General features: G+C 43.3%; 1 protein-coding gene across 4 annotated transcripts in view; it reads right to left on the bottom strand.

Moving 5' to 3' along the window:
- Positions 1-20,388, bottom strand: part of LOC110508785 (integrin beta-1) — a 37,470-nt gene that overhangs the window by 16,456 nt on the left and 626 nt on the right. For 2 of the 4 annotated variants that reach the window (XM_021589607.3, XM_036966288.2), the window contains exons 2-3: positions 7,523-7,589; positions 6,965-7,050 (exon numbers count right to left, since the gene is read on the bottom strand). In XM_021589607.3, the coding sequence (XP_021445282.3) occupies positions 6,965-7,050; positions 7,523-7,589 (153 nt within the window). Of the gene's footprint in view, positions 1-6,964; positions 7,051-7,522; positions 7,590-16,512; positions 16,579-18,259; positions 18,679-20,388 lie in introns of all 4 variants that reach the window. The other 2 variants (XM_090224842.1, XM_021589608.3) reach the window with 2 other exon arrangements.

The raw sequence follows: 20,388 nt of genomic DNA, 5'->3' as shown, positions 1-20,388 counted from the left end.
CCAATGTTTGTCTATGGAGATTGGATGGCTGTGTGCTCGATTTTACACACGTTAGCAACGGGTGTTGCTGAAAAACCTGAATCAAATCATTTGAAGGGGTGTCCGCTTTGTATGTTTCAGTAAGGTTGGCTTCTTAGTGTTCATAGCAATGGTTATCAACTGTACTGCAGAAATGGAAGGTAAGTCACAGAACATAGATGTTGTGGTGACAGCTGCAGAGAAATATTTACGGGTACGAGATTACTTTTTTTTACCCCTTTTTCGTGATATCCAATTGGTAGTTACAGTCTTGTCCCATCGTTGCAACTCCCGAACGGACCCGGGAGAGGCGAAGGTCGAGAGGCATGCGTCCTCCGGAACACTACCCTGCCAAGTCGCACTGCTTCTTGACACACTGCTCACTTAACCCAGAAGCCAGCCACACCAGGAAACACTGTACAAGTGGTGACCGAAGTCTGAGTGCATGAGCCCGGACCACCACAAAGGGTCGCTAGAGCGTGATGGGACAAGAACATCCCGGCCAGCCAAACCCTCCCCTAACAGGGAACCCAAACCGGTTGGGCGCGTGCGCCATCGTGCATACATTTATTTTGTCCCCCTACACCACATATGTCAGAGTCAAGGCCCGCGGGCCACATCCGGCCCGCAAGAAGGTTTTTTACGGCCCCTGGGATGATCTTGATTTATTATTAGAACCGGCCCGCAGCAAGCCGGCAGCCCGCAGATCTTTTACACGCACCAATACTACATTTCCCACAATGCAAAGGTGACGCACCGAGCAGTAGGCTGCTTCATTTCAATATTTATTGGCACAGCAGTCGTCAGCATCACAGTAAAATTAACTTTCAGATACCCATCAAAAATGGCAAAACGGAAGGTGGATACTGAGAACCGGGGGTTTCAAACAAGGTGGGAGTCGGAGTATATGTTCACGAAGGTAGCTGGAAAACCTGTGTGTCTTCTGTGTGGAGAAAGTGTGGCGGTACTGAAAGAGTATAATCTGAGACGACATTATGAAACGAAACACGCGGACAAAAACAAGAATATGGACATGGAACAAAGGCTACAAAAGGCAGAGGAATTAAAACGAGGCCTCAAATCTCGACAGGCTCTGTTCAAAAAAGCCAAATCACAAGGCCAGGCTGCTGTCAAGGCCAGTTTTATTTTGGCAGAAGAGATCGCTAAATCAGCCCGGCCATTTACGGAGGGGGATTTCATCAAAAACTGCATGATTAAAGTTTGTGACGAAGTTTGCCCAGAAAAAAGGCAACTCTTTTTAAATGTGAGTCTGAGCAGAAACACCATTGCCGAGAGAGTAGACCAGTTGTCCATCAATCTAAAAGAGCAGCTTGTGAAAAAGGGAAAAGATTTTATTGCATATTCCTTGGCTGTGGATGAGAGCACCGACATTTCTGACATTGCCCAGTTGTCAATTTTCATCCGCGGAGTGGACTCCAACCTAAGCGTGACAGAGGAGTTTTTGGCTTTACGTCCTATGCATGGCACAACTACGGGGCATGATTTGTATGAAGAGGTGTCAAGATGTGTAAATGAGATGGAGCTGCCTTGGGAAAAACTCGTGGGTTTGACAACCGACGGAGCACCTGCGATGTGTGGACACAGGAGCGGACTGGTGGCGAAGATACGGGAAAAGATGCAAGAGGAAAACGCGACAGGTGAGCTGACAGCTTATCATTGTATCATACACCAGGAAGCGTTGTGCGGTAAAGCCTTGAAAATGGAGCATGTAATGAGCATCATCACGCGCACAGTTAACTTTATCAGAGCCAAAGGTTTGAATCACCGCCAGTTCAAGGCATTTCTGACGGAGTTAGAAACGGAGCATGGTGATTTGCCTTATCACACAGAGGTGCGATGGCTAAGCCAGGGAAAGGTGCTTCAAAGATGTTTCGAGCTTCGTGAGGAGATTTGTCTGTTCTTGGACAGCAAAGGGAAAGACACAACACAACTCCGAGACGAAATGTTTCTGTGTGAAATGGCTTTTCTGTGTGACATTACGAGTCATCTGAATGCAATAAACTTGCAGCTGCAGGGTCGGGATCGTGTCATCTCTGATATGTACAGTACAGTGAAGGCATTTAAAACCAAACTGACTCTGTGGGAGACGCAGATGCGGAAAGAAAATTTGAGCCACTTTCCCAGCTGCCAGACCATGAAAGAGAAGCTCTCTACCAGTGCGTTCCCGAGCACACAGTTGGCTGATAAAATAGGTATGCTTGCCGCTGACTTTCGACGCCGATTTGCTGACTTTGAAGCACAAAAAAGCAGGTTGGAACTGCTCGGTAACCCATTTGCTGTTGACGTGGAAAGCTCACCACCAAACCTCCAAATGGAGTTGATTGACCTCCAATGCAATGATGCACTGAGGGCAAAATATGCGGCAGTGGGTGCTGCGGAGTTCGCCCGTTTCCTCCCCGGCACAATGCCCCAGCTGCGCATCCAGGCTGCTCAAACGTTGTCTATGTTTGGCAGCACATACCTGTGTGAACAACTGTTTTCTTTGATGAACCTGAACAAAACATCACACAGAAGTCGACTTACTGCTGAACACCTCCACTCAATTCTGAGGATTTCTTCAGCTCAGAGCCTTACCCCGAACATTGATGAACTTGTGGAAAAGATGGGACACCACCAAGTATCACCCTCAACCTCAAACAAGTGAACATTACTGTGCAATCACATATTTAGAGTTTTTACTCAGTTCAAGTTTAAAAGTTAAAATTTAATATTTGTTTTCACTGCATGTTACTTCTCCTTAAACAAAGTGTTGTTTTTGATTAATAGATTTTTGCACTTTATTTTTTTGTATTTCAATCCAATTATATTTTAAAAATATTTCAGTTGAGTGGATGATAGAAAATTGCTATTATTGTTTTTTCTTTGAAGTAAATTTAGCCCACTTTTGCTAAAATAGAAAATATAGTCTACTGATGGTGCCTTGAATACCGGTTTCTTTCATTTAATGTTCATGTTATGGGGATATTTATATAAAGGAAATTTGTCTTTTGTGTCTGTTGAAAATTAAAGATTACTGACAGAGCCATAAGAAAATATTGCTTTATTTATCTGATCATATTGTAATATATTTGTTAGGTTTTCAGTAGGTTCAATTAGGTTCACTAGACTATATGCGTCATTTAAAAATTTTTCAATGAACATTCGAACAGTCCGGCCCTCGTCTTGTAGCTGATTTTTTTATTTGGCCCTCCGTCCATTTGACTTTGACACCCCTGCCCTACACCAAACGCGATCACAACACGCAGGTTAAAATATCAAAACAAACTCTGAACCAATGACAACATTAATTTGGGGACATAAAGCATTAAACATGTATGGCAATTTAGCTAGTTAGCTTGCACTTGCTAGCTAATTTGTCCTATTTCGCTAGCTTGCTGTTGCTAGCTAATTTGTCCTGGGATATACAGTGCCTTGCGAAAGTATTCGGCCCCCTTGAACTTTGCGACCTTTTGCCACATTTCAGGCTTCAAACATAAAGATATAAAACTGTATTTTTTTTGTGAAGAATCAACAACAAGTGGGACACAATCATGAAGTGGAACGACATTTATTGGATATTTCAAACTTTTTTAACAAATCAAAAACTGAAAAATTGGGCGTGCAAAATTATTCAGCCCCTTTACTTTCAGTGCAGCAAACTCTCTCCAGAAGTTCAGTGAGGATCTCTAAATGATCCAATGTTGACCTAAATGACTAATGATGATAAATACAATCCACCTGTGTGTAATCAAGTCTCCGTATAAATGCACCTGCACTGTGATAGTCTCAGAGGTCCGTTAAAAGCGCAGAGAGCATCATGAAGAACAAGGAACACACCAGGCAGGACCGAGATACTGTTGTGAAGAAGTTTAAAGCCGGATTTGGATACAAAAAGATTTCCCAAGCTTTAAACATCCCAAGGAGCACTGTTCAAGCGATACTATTGAAATGGAAGGAGTATCAGACCACTGCAAATCTACCAAGACCTGGCCGTCCCTCTAAACTTTCAGCTCATACAAGGAGAAGACTGATCAGAGATGCAGCCAAGAGGCCCATGATCACTCTGGATGAACTGCAGAGATCTACAGCTGAGGTGGGAGACTCTGCTCACAGGACAACAATCAGTTGTATATTGCACACATCTGGCCCTTATGGATGAGTGGCAAGAAGAAAGCCATTTCTTAAAGATATCCATAAAAAGTGTCGTTTAAAGTTTGCCACAAGCCACCTGGGAGACACACCAAACATGTGGAAGAAGGTGCTCTGGTCAGATGAAACCAAAATTGAACTTTTTGGCAACAATGCAAAACGTTATGTTTGGCGTAAAAGCAACACAGCTGAACACACCATCCCCACTGTCAAACATGGTGGTGGCAGCATCATGGTTTGAGCCTGCTTTTCTTCAGCAGGGACAGGGAAGATGGTTAAAATTGATGGGAAGATGGATGGAGCCAAATACAGGACCATTCTGGAAGAAAACCTGATGGAGTCTGCAAAAGACCTGAGACTGGGACGGAGATTTGTCTTCCAACAAGACAATGATCCAAAACATAAAGCAAAATCTACAATGGAATGGTTCAAAAATAAACATATCCAGGTGTTAGAATGGCCAAGTCAAAGTCCAGACCTGAATCCAATTGAGAATCTGTGGAAAGAACTGAAAACTGCTGTTCACAAATGCTCTCCATCCAACCTCACTGAGCTCGAGCTGTTTTGCAAGGAGGAATGGGAAAAAATTTCAGTCTCTCGATGTGCAAAACTGATAGAGACATACCCCAAGCGACTTACAGCTGTAATCGCAGCAAAAGGTGGCGCTACAAAGTATTAACTTAAGGGGGCTGAATAATTTTGCACGCCCAATTTTTCAGTTTTTGATTTGTTAAAAAAGTTTGAAATATCCAATAAATGTCGTTCCACTTCATGATTGTGTCCCACTTGTTGTTGATTCTTCACAAAAAAATACAGTTTTATATCTTTATGTTTGAAGCCTGAAATGTGGCAAAAGGTCGCAAAGTTCAAGGGGGCCGAATACTTTCGCAAGGCACTGTATATACACAGTACCAGTCAAACGCTTGTACACACCTACTCATTCAAGGGTTTATCTTTATTTTTACAATTTTCTATATTGTAGAATAATAGTGAAGACATCAAACCTATGAAATAACACACATGGAGTCATGTAGTAACCAAAAAAGTGTTAAAGTATTTTATATTTGAGATTCTTCAAAGTAGCCACCCTTTGCCTTGATGACAGCTTTGCAACACTCTTGGCATTCTCTCAACCAGCTTTATGAGGTAGTCACCTGGAATGCATTTCAATGAACAGGTGTGCCTTGTTAAAAGTTAATTTATGGAATTTATTTCCTTCTTAATGCATTTGAGCCAATCAGTTGTGTTGTGACAAGGTAGGGGTGTTATACAGTAGAGAGCCTTAATTGGTAAAAGAACAAGTGCATATTATAGCAAGAACTGCTCAAATAAGCAAAAAGAAATGACAGTCCATCATTACTTTTGGACATGAAGGTCAGTCAATACGGAAAATTTCAGGAAGTTTCTTCAAGTGCAGTCACAAAAACCCTCAAGCGCTATGATGAAACTGCCTCTCATGAGGACCATCACAGTAAAGGAAGACCCAGATTTATCTCTGCTGCAGAGGATATGTTCATTAGAGTTAACTGCACCTCAGATTGCAGCCCAAATAAATGCTTCACAGAGTTTCAGTAACAGACACATCTCAACATCAACTGTTCAGAGGAGACTGCGTGAATCAGACCTCCATGGTTGAACTGCTGCAAAGAAATCACTAGTAAAGGACACCAATAAGAATAAGAAACTTGCTTGGGCAAAGAAACACGAGCAATGTACATTAGACCGGTGGAAATCTGTCCTTTGGGCTGATGAGTCCAAATATGAGATATTTGGTTCCAACCGCTGTGTCTTTGTGAGACGCAGAGTAGGTGAACGGATGATCTCTGCATGTGTGGTTCCCACCATGAAGGATGGAGGGGGAGGTGTGATGGTGTGGGGGTGCTTTGCTGGTGACATTTTCTGTGATTTATTTAGAATTCAAGGCACACTTAACCAGCATGACTACCACAGCAATTTGCAGCGATAGTCCCACTAAGCGCAAACCAGATGGGATGGGGTATCATTTGTTTTTCAACAGGGAAATGACCCAAAACACACATAGATTCTGTGTAAGGGCTATTTGACCAAGGAGAGCTGCATCAGATGACCTGGCCTCCGCAATCACCCGACCTCAACCCAATTGAGATGGTTTGGGATGAGTTGGACAGCAGAGTGAAGGAAAAGCAGCCAACTGGTGCTCAGCATATGTGGGAACTCCTTCAAGACTGTTGGAAAAGCATTCCTTATGAAGCTGGTTGAGAGAATGCCAAGACTGTGCAAAGCTGTTGTCAAGGCAAAAGGGTGACGACTTTGAATAATATAAAATATATTTGGATTTGTTCAACACTTTTTTGGTTACTACACACTATATGTGTTATTTCATTGTTTTGATGTCTTCACTATTATTCTACAATGTAGAAAATAGTAAAAATAAAGAAAACCCCTTGAATGAGTAGGTGTGTCCAAACGTTTGACTGGTACTGTATATAATACATTTTTGGGGTTCCCCTTTTCCCATTTTGTATCACAAAGAGTAATGTATAGTTCAGTTGGCAGCGGTAATGCAACATATTAGATGCCAACCGCCGGTAAACCTCAGGAAGCGTCAGGGTGAGTTCTGTTCCGTGACTCAAGACAGCTCTGATTGACTATACTCTGGGCTGGCGGCAACTATTTCACAGCAAGTGCCCATACACTGGTATTCAAATCATATCCCTGCCATTGTTCAACTCCTAACACAAACACTTGTGTTAGCTGCTTCCAGTGAGATAAGTCTCAAGACTGTGCCTCTGTAAGCATGTGCTTTCAAACAACTTACAGTGTCTGTACACCATCCACATTTCTCTGCCACTTGGATGCATTCCCCACATGATTGTGCATTGGCCTTGATGCAATCACTGCCCTCTGAAAGGAAGAAACAATACATATTTTTGAATACAGCCACAACTATTTGCCAAGAGGCAGCATTCAGAAAATGTGCATTGCAAATGGCACTCTATTCCCTACATAGTGCACTACTTTGCTTTACTATGGTCAAAAAGTAGTGCAATTCATTGTGAATAGGGTGCCATTTGGGACGCAGATTTGTAACTACATTTTTCCTCTCTTCCTGGCTCAACATGGTATTTAATTTCTTCCAATCTGTTCAATTGCGAGTCATGTTGCTGAGGCCAGGCAGCTGGTAGCTGTAGGCAGTTTCTTCAATACATGACATCATCCCATTAGTCCAACCTCCTCTACCACAATATCGTAGTCTGAAGAATGTCTTCTACTCATTGCTTTTTGATGCACAAAGTAGACTCATGTTTTAGGTGTATAACAAAAATGTAAAATGTAGCCCTAAAACAATGTGTGTGTGTAAGTCAAATAACCTTACCTTGCTGTGCACTGCAGGAACATAATATTCCTAATAATGTTGCTATTGAAAGTAGCCTCAGATCCATCTGAAAGGAGACAAAACAGAGTGGTTGATTCAAACTACTGGACATGAATTTAGTGAAGCAAATCTCATATGGTATACCTGTCTTCAAACAGCATGAAAACAACCACTTAGGACCTTCCCAGCCGCTTCTCTCACACAGATAGCTCTGCGGGGACTGCAAGGAAATGTTTCTTTGTTTCACTGGCCTACAGCCTGCTTGATTAACAAACATGGTAAAAAAAAGTCACATGCTTTTAAGTGTGAGGACGTGTTGTACCGTGAGAACATCAGTCTCGGGAGACCAAGAGATTATACTCGGTTATATCATGAGGAGTTTTGAGAAGTGTGTAATGCATTCAGCACAACATGAACAAAGACTGTTAGTTTATTGCATGGATAGACTGCTGTTTAAGCAAGCCAAAGGTAGTCGGAGAGTGGCAGGGACGTGAATATCTAGTCAGGTAATTTTTAGATAAGGAGCTCCACACCCCAGGGTCATAACAAAGTCATTGCGTTTTCAGAAGCACTTTAAAGACATTGTCTAAGTTCGTGCCACTTGATCACATATAACACAAATAGGCCTGGCCACTAATGCAGCACTCCACCAACGACTCCACCATTGGCACTGAACAAAAGACAGGAGAAAAAAAAGTCATCAATGGAATTCTTCTAATCATTGTCGTCATAAGAGGTCTGCATTTGAAAACACCTAGGAAACAGGCTTGATTATGGCTAACATTCCTATTGGACTATGTCTTTGCAGAACAGACTTAGGCTTTGTCCCAAATGGCATCAATATCCCATATAAAGTCCCCCATGGGCCCTGGTCAAAAGCAGTGCACTATGTAGGGAATAGGGTGCCATTTGGGATGCAACCCTTGACAAGTCCACTGCTTCCTAACACAGAACAGAGAATGGAGAGGTGCGAATCTGCTACTCCCATATTTGGTCAGGCAGCTACACGCCTCCCCAAGTCCTCCTCCTCCTACCCACTCCAGCTCTCCCACCAGTGACACATTTCCTCTGAAGGCCTGCCCAGTCCTCCTCCTCCTACCCACTCCAGTCCAGCTCTCCCATCAGTGACACATTTCCTCTGAAGGCCTGCCCAGTCCTCCTCCTCCTACCCACTCCAGCTCTCCCACCAGTGACACATTTCCTCTGAAGGCCTGCCCAGTCCTCCTCCACCTACCCACTCCAGCTCTCCTACCAGTGACATATTTCCTCTGATGGCCTGCCCAGTCCTCCTCCTCCTACCCACTCCAGCTCTCCCACCAGTGACACATTTCCTCTGATGGCCTGCCCAGTCCTCCTCCACCTACCCACTCCAGCTCTCCTACCAGTGACATATTTCCTCTGATGGCCTGCCCAGTCCTCCTCCTCCTACCCACTCCAGCTCTCCCACCAGTGACACATTTCCTCTGATGGCCTGCCCAGTCCTCCTCCTCCTACCCACTCCAGCTCTCCCACCAGTGACACATTTCCTCTGAAGGCCTGCCCAGTCCTCCTCCTCCTACCCACTAGCGCCCCCCCAACAGTGACACATTTCCTCTGATGGCCTGCCCAGTCCTCCTCCTCCTACCCACTCCAGCTCTCCCACCAGTGACACATTTCCTCTGATGGCCTGCCCAGTCCTCCTCCTCCTACCCACTCCAGCTCTCCCACCAGTGACACATTTCCTCTGATGGCCTGCCCAGTCCTCCTCCTCCTACCCACTCCAGCTCTCCCACCAGTGACACATTTCCTCTGATGGCCTGCCCAGTCCTCCTCCCATTTAAATTATGAAGCCTCCTTCCTCCCGGTCTTCTCTCAACCCGGTAGAAGACACATAGCATAACAGAGAGACAAACAGTGCCGGCAACAATTTGATTAGAGAGCAGTCAGAGAGCATTAACCATTTATCTTCTTGACACGACCTACAGTATGTCTGACTGAGGGTTAGGAAAGGCTTTGTTCCTGTTCTTCACTAACACGACAAGTATGTCTGTCATCCAAACATATCACTGAAATATGTAAAAAGTACACCCTGAAATGTGATGTTTGTTAACCTTGGGAAAATGATGAGGTTGGGCAGGAGCTTTGTCTCTAGTTTAGACCACAGACTCTACAGCTATTTGATTTTGTACACATTTTGTACATCCAGCGATATAAAAGGGATATCTATTGCTGACAGAGATATTATCATAAGTCAACTTGCAGATGACACAACTCTTTTTGAAAGATGCTGACCAGATTCCTAGAGCAATCGATGTGATAAATATATTTTCCAAAGCATCTGGTCTTTGCCTAAACCTTAATAAGTGTGAATTGTTTGCTGTTAAAGACTGTGTGATATCCTCTACATGCAATATTCCAGTCAAGGAAAAAGTAACATACATTGGGATTACCATATCTAAGGATCAACAGGAAAGATGCTCATTAAATATTATACTTATTATTGAAAAAAACCAAAAAGAAGTTGATTGGTTGCAGAGGGATTTGTCCTTGAAAGGTTGAGTAAATGGCAGTTGTTTAGAATTTTCTTTGTTGATTTTTGCATGAAATACACATTTTCATAGGTGTTTTTTATTGACTGATAACCATTTAATTGAAAGAGCTGTTTCTCAGCGTTCAAAATATGCATCATGTTTTCATATATGGTTTGGCACCAGCAAATTTAGCTCAATAATGCATGTAGAGTTCAGGTCTTTCAGCCATTTTTGGGATTCAGCCAGTGATATAACAATGCCAATATGGCAATTTACAGTTAGAGTTAGCTAGTGATCTAAAGCCTAGTGTTTCCATTTCCCTTTAAATGTTATCTAGCTATTATGTCATGTTTTATGCGGACCCTAGGAAGAGTAGCTGCTGCTTTGATAAAATACGAAATCCAAAAGGGAGACATCAGGGTCATAGTCACTAGTAGACACCAAACAGAAGAAAATGGACTGAAAAAGGGATCTACCTGAACTTCTTTTTCCTTTGCAAAAAGTTTTGCTATAGTTTGATGTGCACTAATGAAATTGACAGTTAAACATGATCCAACCCAAAGGCAGCAATGCCAGTCCCTCTAATAATCTAGACTCCTCCCAAACTTCCTGAACAGTATCTTTGTTTACAGCTCAGGGTATCATCTTGTATAGAGCACCAAAAATGTAGGGGGTTGACTGATCTAGGCCGTGTCCCAAATGGAACCCTATTCCCTATATAGTGCAATACTTTTGACCAGGGCCAATGTCAAAAGTAGTGCATTATGTAGGAAATAGGGTGCCATTTGAGACGCAACCCTAGAGCAGTCTAGGTCTACTCCCCATGAGGCTCAGATCGACTGTTGGAGAGAGGGGATATCTCTGGTGAAACAGAGCCCAGAAAACTAAAACATGCACGTTAACCTCTGCACTGATAACAGCAGATAGCACCACATATAGACCCATCTTTCTCATGTAGCCTAAACTAATCCACACTGGAGAGCATGCTAGAACTGGTATGCAGAATTTAGCAATAAGAGACAATTCCGCCAATTGACCAACATTCTGTCAATGTGTTTATAGTTTCAACCATCTTGATGTGGATTGAGAGGGTAGCCTCTCCCCACAGGAGTGATTACACCCTCTGAGGGTTTAGAGCTTGAGGTAGTCACCTCATACAAGTACTTGGGAATATGGCTAGATTGTACACTGTCCTACTCTCAGCACATATCAAAGCTGCAGGCTAAAGTTAAATCTAAACTTGGTTTCCTCTATCATAATCGCTCTTCTTTCACCTCAGCTGCCAAACTAACCCTGATTCAGATGACCATCCTACCCATGCTAGATCACGGAGACATCATTTATAGATCGGCAGGTAAGGGTGCTCTCGAGCGCCTATATGTTCTTTACCATTCGGCCATCATATTTGCCACCAATGCTCCCGCCCACTGGTTGATGCATATTTATAAAACTCTCTTAGGCCTCACTCCCCCCTATCTGAGATATCTATTGCAGCCCTCATCCTCCACATACAACACCCGTTCTGCCAGTCATTAAAGGTCCCCAAAGCACACACATCCCTGGGTCGCTCGTCTTTTCAGTTCGCTGCAGCTAGCGACTGGAACGAGCTGCAACAAACACTCAAACTGGACAGTTTTATCTCAATCTCTTCATTCAAAGACTAAATCATGGACATTCTTACTGACAGTTGTGGCTTCTTTGTGTGATGTATTGTCTCTACGTTCTTGCCCTTTGTAAAGTTGTCTGTGCCCAATGTTTCAAATCAAATCAAAGTTTCTTTGTCACGTGCGCCGAATACAACAGGTGTAGGTAGACCTTACAGTGAAATGCTTACTTACAGGCTCTAACCAATAGTGCGGAGGGAAAAAAGTATGTGTGTGTGTGTGTGTAGGTAAGTAAAGAAATAAAACAACAGTAAAAATACATTTGAAAATAAGAGTAGCAAGGCTATATTGTACCATGCTTTGTGCTGCTACCATGTGCTGATGCTATGTTGTGTTGCTACTAGGGTTGCAAATGGTCGGAAACTTTCTGGGAAATTTCCGGATATTTTCCATGGGAAGTTAAGCTGGGAATTTGGGGAATTTTGCTTAAATTCATCAAAAAAGTTAGCTTATAACAGTGAACCTTTTTTTGTGGGATACACAAGGCAATTCTAGGTCTTGTGGCATATTTTGGTTAAACTATCCCCAATTCAATGGAATTCCAACCCTCTGCATGTACAGTGCATTCTCCCATCATTCTTCCATCACATATACAGCGGATTCTCAAGATCTTCTCAAGATCTTGCACACTAATGAGATGCTATTGAGCCCACACTACTACACTGTCTGAGCCAAGGACTACATGCTTTGTTTTGATTACAATGATTACAATACTGAGTGGGATGAATATACAGTGTATATGACATACATGATTTTTTGTTAACTAGTAAATAGTAGCCTACAGCAAAGTGTGTTTAAATAATTTCTAACTTGTTAACTTTTGCTGGGTAGTTTTTGTTACCATGTGGGTTTTAGTTTGCTTGAGCCTGCTAACTGAGGAGTGTTAATTCACCTATTTCAATACGTTTCATTTGAAAACATTTATCTTACAAAGTAGTTGTTTAATCTAACTGCTTAACTATTTATCTGTACATGGAATTGTATTTTATTTTTACTAGTTTTTTTCTCATCTTTACGGGAAAATTCCACAGGCACTATCTGATGTGTGGAGACATTTCACTGCAGCTAATGTAGACGGAAAAGCTGTGCACATTTGCAAATACTGTGCCAAACCATATGTGAAGAATGCAACAAAGGTGCAGAATTCTCTGGCCAAGTGCATAAAGTTCCCTCTGTGCTCACAACAAGCAACCTCTGACAAAGGTCGCTCTACTTGTATTCGAGGTGAAAATGATGAATCATACATCTTATCGATAGCAACAGCTCATGGTCCTCCTGGAATCAGAAGTTTTTTTGACTCAATGGAGGAACGTAGTCAGATAAATGCTGATGAATATCTTGCTCGAGCTGTGTATGCAACTGGTTCACCTCTGATGCTCACAGGCAATGTGTATTGGAAGAGATTACTGAATGTTCTTTGCCCATCATACACCCCTCCAACTAGACATGCTTGATCTACTCATTTTCTAGATGCAGAGTTCAAGTGAAGGTCAAGCAAATCATAGAGAAAGCAGACTGTACTGCAATCATCTCTGATGGGTGGTTGAATGTTCGTGGGCAGGGAATAATTAACAACATCATCTCCACCCCTCAACCAATTTTCTACAAGAGCACAGACACACGGGACAACAGACACACCAGTCTCTACATTGCAGATGAGCTGAAGGCAGTCATCAATGACCTTGGACCACAGAAGGTATTTGCACTGGTGACAGACAATGCTGCGAACATGAATGCTGCTTTGTCTAAAGTAGAGGAGTCCTACCCTCACATCACACCCATTGGCTGTACTGCTCATGCATTGAATCTGCTGCTCAAGGACATCATGGCACTGAAAACAATGGATATACTCTACAAGAGAGCCAAGGAAATGGTTAGGTATGTGAAGGCTCATCAAGTTAAAGCAGCAATCTTCCTCACCAAGCAAAATGAGAAGAATAAGAGCACCACATTGAAGCTGCCTAGCAACACCTATTGGGTGGTGTTGTCATCATGTTTGACAATCTTCTGGAGGGGAAGGAGTCTCCCCAATAAATGGCCATATCACAGTCTGCTGATATGGACAGCCCCATCAAGAGGATCCTCCTGGATGATGCATTTTGGGAGAGAGTGGTAAGCAGCCTGAAACTCCTGAACCCTAGCAGTAGCCATTGCATGGATTGAGGAAGACAATGCCATCCTGTCTGATGTTCAGACTCTGCTCGTAGATGTAAGAGAAGAAATCTGTACTGTCCTGCCCACTTCACTGTTGCTCCAAGCAGACGAAATTGCAGTTCTGAAATACATCAAAAAGCTTGAAGACTTCTGCCTGAAGCCCATACACGCCGCAGCGTACTTGTTGGACCCCAAGTATGCTGGCAAGAGCATTATGTCTGGTGCAGAGATCAACAAGGCCTATGGTGTGAGTGCAAGGTTCTTGGCAGTCTGGCGAAGTACACTTTCAAAGCAAGGGCTTTGGGATGGAGATGCCACCTGGTGGAAGGGATGCCACCTGGTGGAAGCCACCTGGTGGAAGGGACTTTGTGGATCTGAGGCTCTTTCCCCTGTTGCCTCCATCATCCTCCAAATCCCACCAACATCAGCCGCCTCAGAACGCAACTGGTCCTTGTTTGGGAACACACACACCAAAGCACGTAACAGGCTGACCAATACAAGGGTTTAAAATATGGTGGCCATCCGGGCAAATTTGAGGATTTTTGAGCCTGACAACGAGCTATCCTCAACAAGGGTGGAAAGTGACAGTGAAGATGAGGCCTCAGAGTCTGATGTTCAAAAGGTGGACATTGAGGAGGTCCAGGGAGAAAACATGGAAGCCTGAGAGGAAAACAACCAAAGCTTTAGTTTCTACACTATAATTTTACAGATGTATGTTGAAAACATTTTTGGGAGATGCGATGGATCATTGGGGATCATTCAATATTCCCTTTCTTTTGTTGTTCAGTGAAATCATCCCATGTGAAGAGTCAACTCATTTAATTAAAGTTCAATTCCTAACTAAATTGTTTTTAAAATGTATATTGGAAGGATTTAATCATTTGCAATTATGTCTACGTATTAATTAAATCCCCGCAGCAATGTACCAACATCTAGAGGAAAGCCTTCCCAGAAGAGTGGAGGCTGTTTATAGCAGCAAAGGGAGGACCAACTCGAAAGGCAACTTACAAATCAACCGCCCCAGGTGTCCGCTCATCTATATACATCATATCAATTAATGAGATAGCCCACCACAAAGGAGATCAGCCACAGCCTTTGTGGTGGGCTATCTCATTAATTGATATGATGTATTTAGGTGAGCGGACACCTGGGGTGGTTGATTTGTGAGTTGCCCTTCGTGACTGCTCCCATACCCTATAATTATGTATTCCTTTGTGACTCATTTGTATACCGGAAAACCAGAAAATCTACATCCCTGATTGGCAGATGAGTGGCAACCCTGAATAGAAGAACCTCCTACTCGTCTGTAGTTCTTTACAAATGCTGTTTTGAATTTAAAAACACACTGAAGAAGTCTGTAAAGCCGAAATGTCTCTGTACGGCATCTCTGATGCAGTGAAATTAATTAAAAACATTGAATAATGAAGTGACAAAAACACTCCAAACACTCCAAGCCCTTGGCAGCTACAATTTGCTTGAATTGTCATATTACTACCACAAATATTGTGAAAAAAATTAAAACCTAAAAAAGAATTTCAGAGAATTCAAGGAGAAGTCTATTTTACGTTGGAGCTGGTACGTTTGTAACATGGTATGTTTTAAGAGCCTGATATTTATACAGTGTGAATACACTCTGGTGAATCATGGCTTTTTATGGTCAGGTTCAACAAGCAAAACAGAAAGAGAACAATCCTTTACAGAAGGTCAGTGCAAAATATAAGGTCTACTGATGTCACGCCCTGGCCATAGAGAGCCCTTTGTTCTCTATGGTTTAGTAGGTCAGGGCGTGACAAGGGGGTGATCTAGTATATCTATTTCTATGTTGGTGCTAATGTGGTTCCCAATTAGACGCCTCTGATGTGGTTCCCAATTAGAGGCCTCTGATGTGGTTCCCAGTTAGAGGCCTCTAATGTGGTTCCCAGTTAATTGTTGCCTCTGATTGGGGATCATATTTAGGTAGCTATTTCCCCACCTGTGTTTTGTGGGATATTGATTGTTTGTTAGTGTGTTTGGGCACTACGTCCTCACGGTCTTTGTAAGTTTCGTTATTTTGGTTTGATACTCACGCTGTGCCTTGGTCCGCTCATTTCCAATATCGTGACAACTGAAGACTGAAGGACTTCACAATAACATTCTAGTCATTCAGCAGACACTCTTATCCACAGTGACTTACAGTCAGTGTATTCAACTAAGGTAGGTAAAACAACCACAGCTCTCTGCAATGAAAATCTTACTCAAAAAAAATTCTACATTATATTACCAGTCTACCACTGACCAGACAAATTGATTTCTATGGTCTAAAACAGAGCCCAGAGAGGACACGAGAGGTAACTCAATCCTCTAAGCCAGTGGTCACCAATATTTTCTGAGTCAACATCATTTTCGCAGTCAAAAAGCAAGCAGAGATCAACCGCTCCGTTTAAAAAAAACAACATTACTTCATAAAAAAAATGAATAACACAAACCTGTTTAGAGAGGGGGAGAAAGTACAAGACCTAATACCTAGTCACTAAGTCAGTTGGTTGTGTTTATGGGATGTTTCATCTTAGTGCTAAGTGGTAGCTAAACTATCTAACACTTTGATCTGGTGATGTAGCCACTTGAACCTGACTGTAATTAACAGAGAGCACACCTGCATGGATTTTCTCACGGCCTCACTCACCTCGCGGTTACTTCTACGACGCTGGTTAACCACATGAAAATGTTGTCGTCCATGGACCACCTTGGACTGCACGGTGCATACAAATAGGGAGGAGTACAAAATGAGTACATTTGATGGTATTCATTATGAAGATTAGCGTGTTAAATAAAATGTGTACGTGCTTTTGAGTCTATAGATTATCACTTAACACTTTTAATGCGGGAATGGTTGCTATGAATGATAACCACACAAAATATGTTTGCATCTTTAATTGTGCTGAGTTAGCAGTCTAAGTAAGGTGAACGAACACCCAACCCCCTACTGCCTGTGTCACAGTCCACTCCCCGCTCCCCTCTCCCTCTGTCCATTAGCTCTCCTAGCAGCAGGGTAGTGAATGAATCCATTTCCTTAATTAAACTGCTGTGCACGCTGTGCTCTCTTAACAGCACTGTGTGGATGGATCAGGAAGAGCATTCAGTTGTACCGGTGAGTACAAGGGAATATTGAGGAAACCCAACCTAAACTGAGGAATTTTTCTTCTTAATCCAGTTAATTTGTATGTTTAACAGGGGGCATCTAACGAGCTACTAGCCAGTAAGCTACTCAATCATGTGAATGAGAGCTGCCTTCTTGAGATGATATGAGCTGTAATGCAGTGCTGATCAAGGATCATCTCATTCACTGTGATCTAAAAGGCTAAACTGATCCTAGATCATCGCTCCTACTCTGAGACGCTTGATACAAAAAGCCCCCTTTTAACACAAAACGTGTAACTGCTCTCAGAAATGGAGTTGGGGGTGGGGGCTGATCTAGCTCGTACTCAGTGAATGAGACAATACATTCCAACTTAATAGGCCCTTGTTCCAGATCCAGACCTCGACCCATGAAACGCAGTGTCCATGACTCATAAGAATTTCCCCCATGAAGAGTCTAGGACCACTCAATTCAGTCAACACTGCCAGGACTGGGGGTCTAGCTTGAAATGTGACTCATATGTGACTGGGAAATCTGAAGGGCATAGTCAGCCATCTGCTGAATCAGTCGGACAACTGGGGGAGGCATATGTGTCAAGTGTCTCAGAGTAGGAGTGCTGACATAGGATACGTTTCGGCTTTTAGATCACAATGAATAACATTACATGGCAGGGGAGGACCTGATCCTAGATCAGCACTCCTACTCTGGGATGCTTCATATAGTAATAGGTCTATGACCCCATGACTACAGTATGATATTATCCGGACACTCCTAGTCTAGCGTCCCAAATGGTACCCTTCTCCCTTATAGTGTGCTACTTTTGACCAGAGCCCTAGTGCATTACTTTTTAAGTAGTGTGCTATAAAGGGAATAGGGGGCCATTTGGGACACTGTCCTAGGCCAGCCCAATGATAATGGCGCTGTTAAGTCATAACAATGTAACTAGGGGAAGTGACTGATTGGGTCAGCCCAACAACACCACTAGTTCTCTGTGTGCTATTAACAAGCCTCTGAAGTCACTATGTGTGTGTGTGTGTGTGTGTGTGTGTGTAAAATCAAATACAAGAGGGGGTTCACTTGTTGACTCCTGTCCTTAAGACAATTTAAATACTATGTTATTAAACATTCTAGTTCTATCTACCAGACAGGATCTCCTAATCAAAGACAGTCATTTTACCCCACCTACTCTGACTAAGGCCTTTTAACAAGGCCACTTTTGTCCTTAAAACAAGAACATAGCTGTGAGCTGTCTGTGCCACGCTTGCTATCAGGATTGGTGGCAGTGCTTTCTTACACAGCAGCTCAACAAATCATTATGCGCCTCGCATTCGGTTGGACCGTCGCCTGAAGCCCTGGACTGGGGACCGTCGCCTGAAGCCCTGGACTGGGGACCGTCGCCTAAAGCCCTGGACTGGGGACCGTCGCCTAAAGCCCTGGACTGGGGACCGTCGCCTGAAGCTCTGGACTGGGGACCGTCGCCTGAAGCCCTGGACTGGGGACTGTCGCCTGAAGCCCTGGACTGGGGACCGTCGCCTGAAGCCCTGGACTGGGGACCGTCGCCTGAAGCCCTGGACTGGGGACCGTCGCCTGAAGCCCTGGACTGGGGACCGTCGCCTGAAGCCCTGGACTGGGGACCGTCGCCTGAAGCTCTGGACTGGGGACCGTCGCCTGAAGCGTCTCAGCGTAGGAGTGCTGACTTAGGATACGTTGCGGCTTTTAGATCATAATGAATAACATTAGCTGTGTGCTGTCTGTGCCACGCTTGCTATCAGGATTGGTGGCAGTGCTTTCTTACACAGCAGCTCAACAAATCATTCTGCGCCTCGCATTCGGTTGGTGCGGAACGCCATGCAATCGGTGCATCGAAAATCTCTTCCCAACTATTTTGCAATATACAGTGCATTTGTATAGTATTCAGACCATTCACTTTTTCCACATTTTGTTACGTTTCAGCCTTATTCTAAAATGGATTTAATTGTTTTTCCCCATCAATCTACACACAACACTCCATAACGACCAAGCAAAAACAGTTTTTTATACATTTATAAACAATTAAAAACTGAAATATGACATTTACACAAGTATTCAGACCCTTTAATACTTTGTTGAAGCACCTTTGGCAGCGATTACAGTCTTGAGTCTTCTTGTGTATGACGCTACAAGCTTGTTCAATCTTGGTTTCATCAGACCAGAGAATATTGTTTCTCATGGTCCGAGAGTCCTTTAGGTGCCTTTTGGCAAACTCCAAGCGAGCTGTCATGTGTCTTTTACTGAGGAGTAGCTTCTGTCTGGCCACTCCACCATAAAGGCCTGATTGGTGGCGTGCTGCAGAGATGGTTGTCCTTCTGGAAGGTTCTCCCATCTCCACAGAGGAACACTGGAGCTCTGTCAGAGACCATCTGGTTCTTGGTCACCTCCCTGACCAAGGCCCTTCTCCCCCGATTGCTCCATTTGGCCGGGCAGCCAGCTCTAGGGAGAGTCTTGGTGATTCCAAACTTCTTCTATTTTAGAATGATGGAGGTCAGTGTGCTCTTGGGGACCTTCAATGCTGCAAAAAAACTGTTGGTACCCTTCCCCAGATCTGTGTCTCGACACAATCCTGTCACCGAACTCCACGGACAGTTCCTTCGAACTCATGGCTTGGTTTTTACTCTGACATGGACTGTCAACTGTGGGACCTTATATAGACAGGTGTGTGCCTTTCCAAATCATGTCCAATCAATTTAATTTACCACAGGTGGACTCCAATCAAGTTGTAGAAACATCTCAAGGATGATCAATGGAAACAGGATGCACCTGAGCTCAATTTTGAGTCTCATAGCAAAAGGTCTGAATACGTATGTAAATAAGGCACTGCATCTCAGTGCTAGAGGCGTCACTACAGACCCTGGTTCGATTCAAGGCTGTATCACAACGGGCCGTGATTGGGAGTCCCATAAGGCTGCGCATAATTGGCCCAGCCTCGTCCGGGTTTGGCCAGGGTAGGCAGTCATTGTAAATAAGAATTTGCTGCAGCTGACTTGCCTAGTTAAATAAAGGTTAAATAATAAAAATAAAACATATTTACAATATAGGGAGACACACTCAATGTATGGCCACTCGGGAGCCTAATATAGGCTGTAACTATTCTTGATACAATATATCCCCTTCAAAATCACCAAATTACATCATGGAATAAGGCCTAGATTTAAGAATAGACTAACCTAACTAACTTTCAGCCTCAAACATGTCAAAGAAAACTTAATTTATGGTATGGAGGAAGGCCTACGCTGTTCTAGAAAGTAGCCGACAGACAGAATAAAATGGGGGACAAACAAATACAAAGTATACCAACCAAAATGCGTCAAATTGCCATTAATATGGGCCTACGGCTGGACAATATAGGAACGTAAAGTTGGTCAAGATAAACACAAACGTCAATGT

This window comes from Oncorhynchus mykiss, chromosome 28 (genome assembly GCF_057628025.1).
Source record: "Oncorhynchus mykiss isolate SJ-2025 chromosome 28, ASM5762802v1, whole genome shotgun sequence".
NCBI classification, from domain to species: domain Eukaryota; kingdom Metazoa; phylum Chordata; class Actinopteri; order Salmoniformes; family Salmonidae; genus Oncorhynchus; species Oncorhynchus mykiss.
This window is presented reverse-complemented; position numbering and strand designations above follow the sequence as displayed.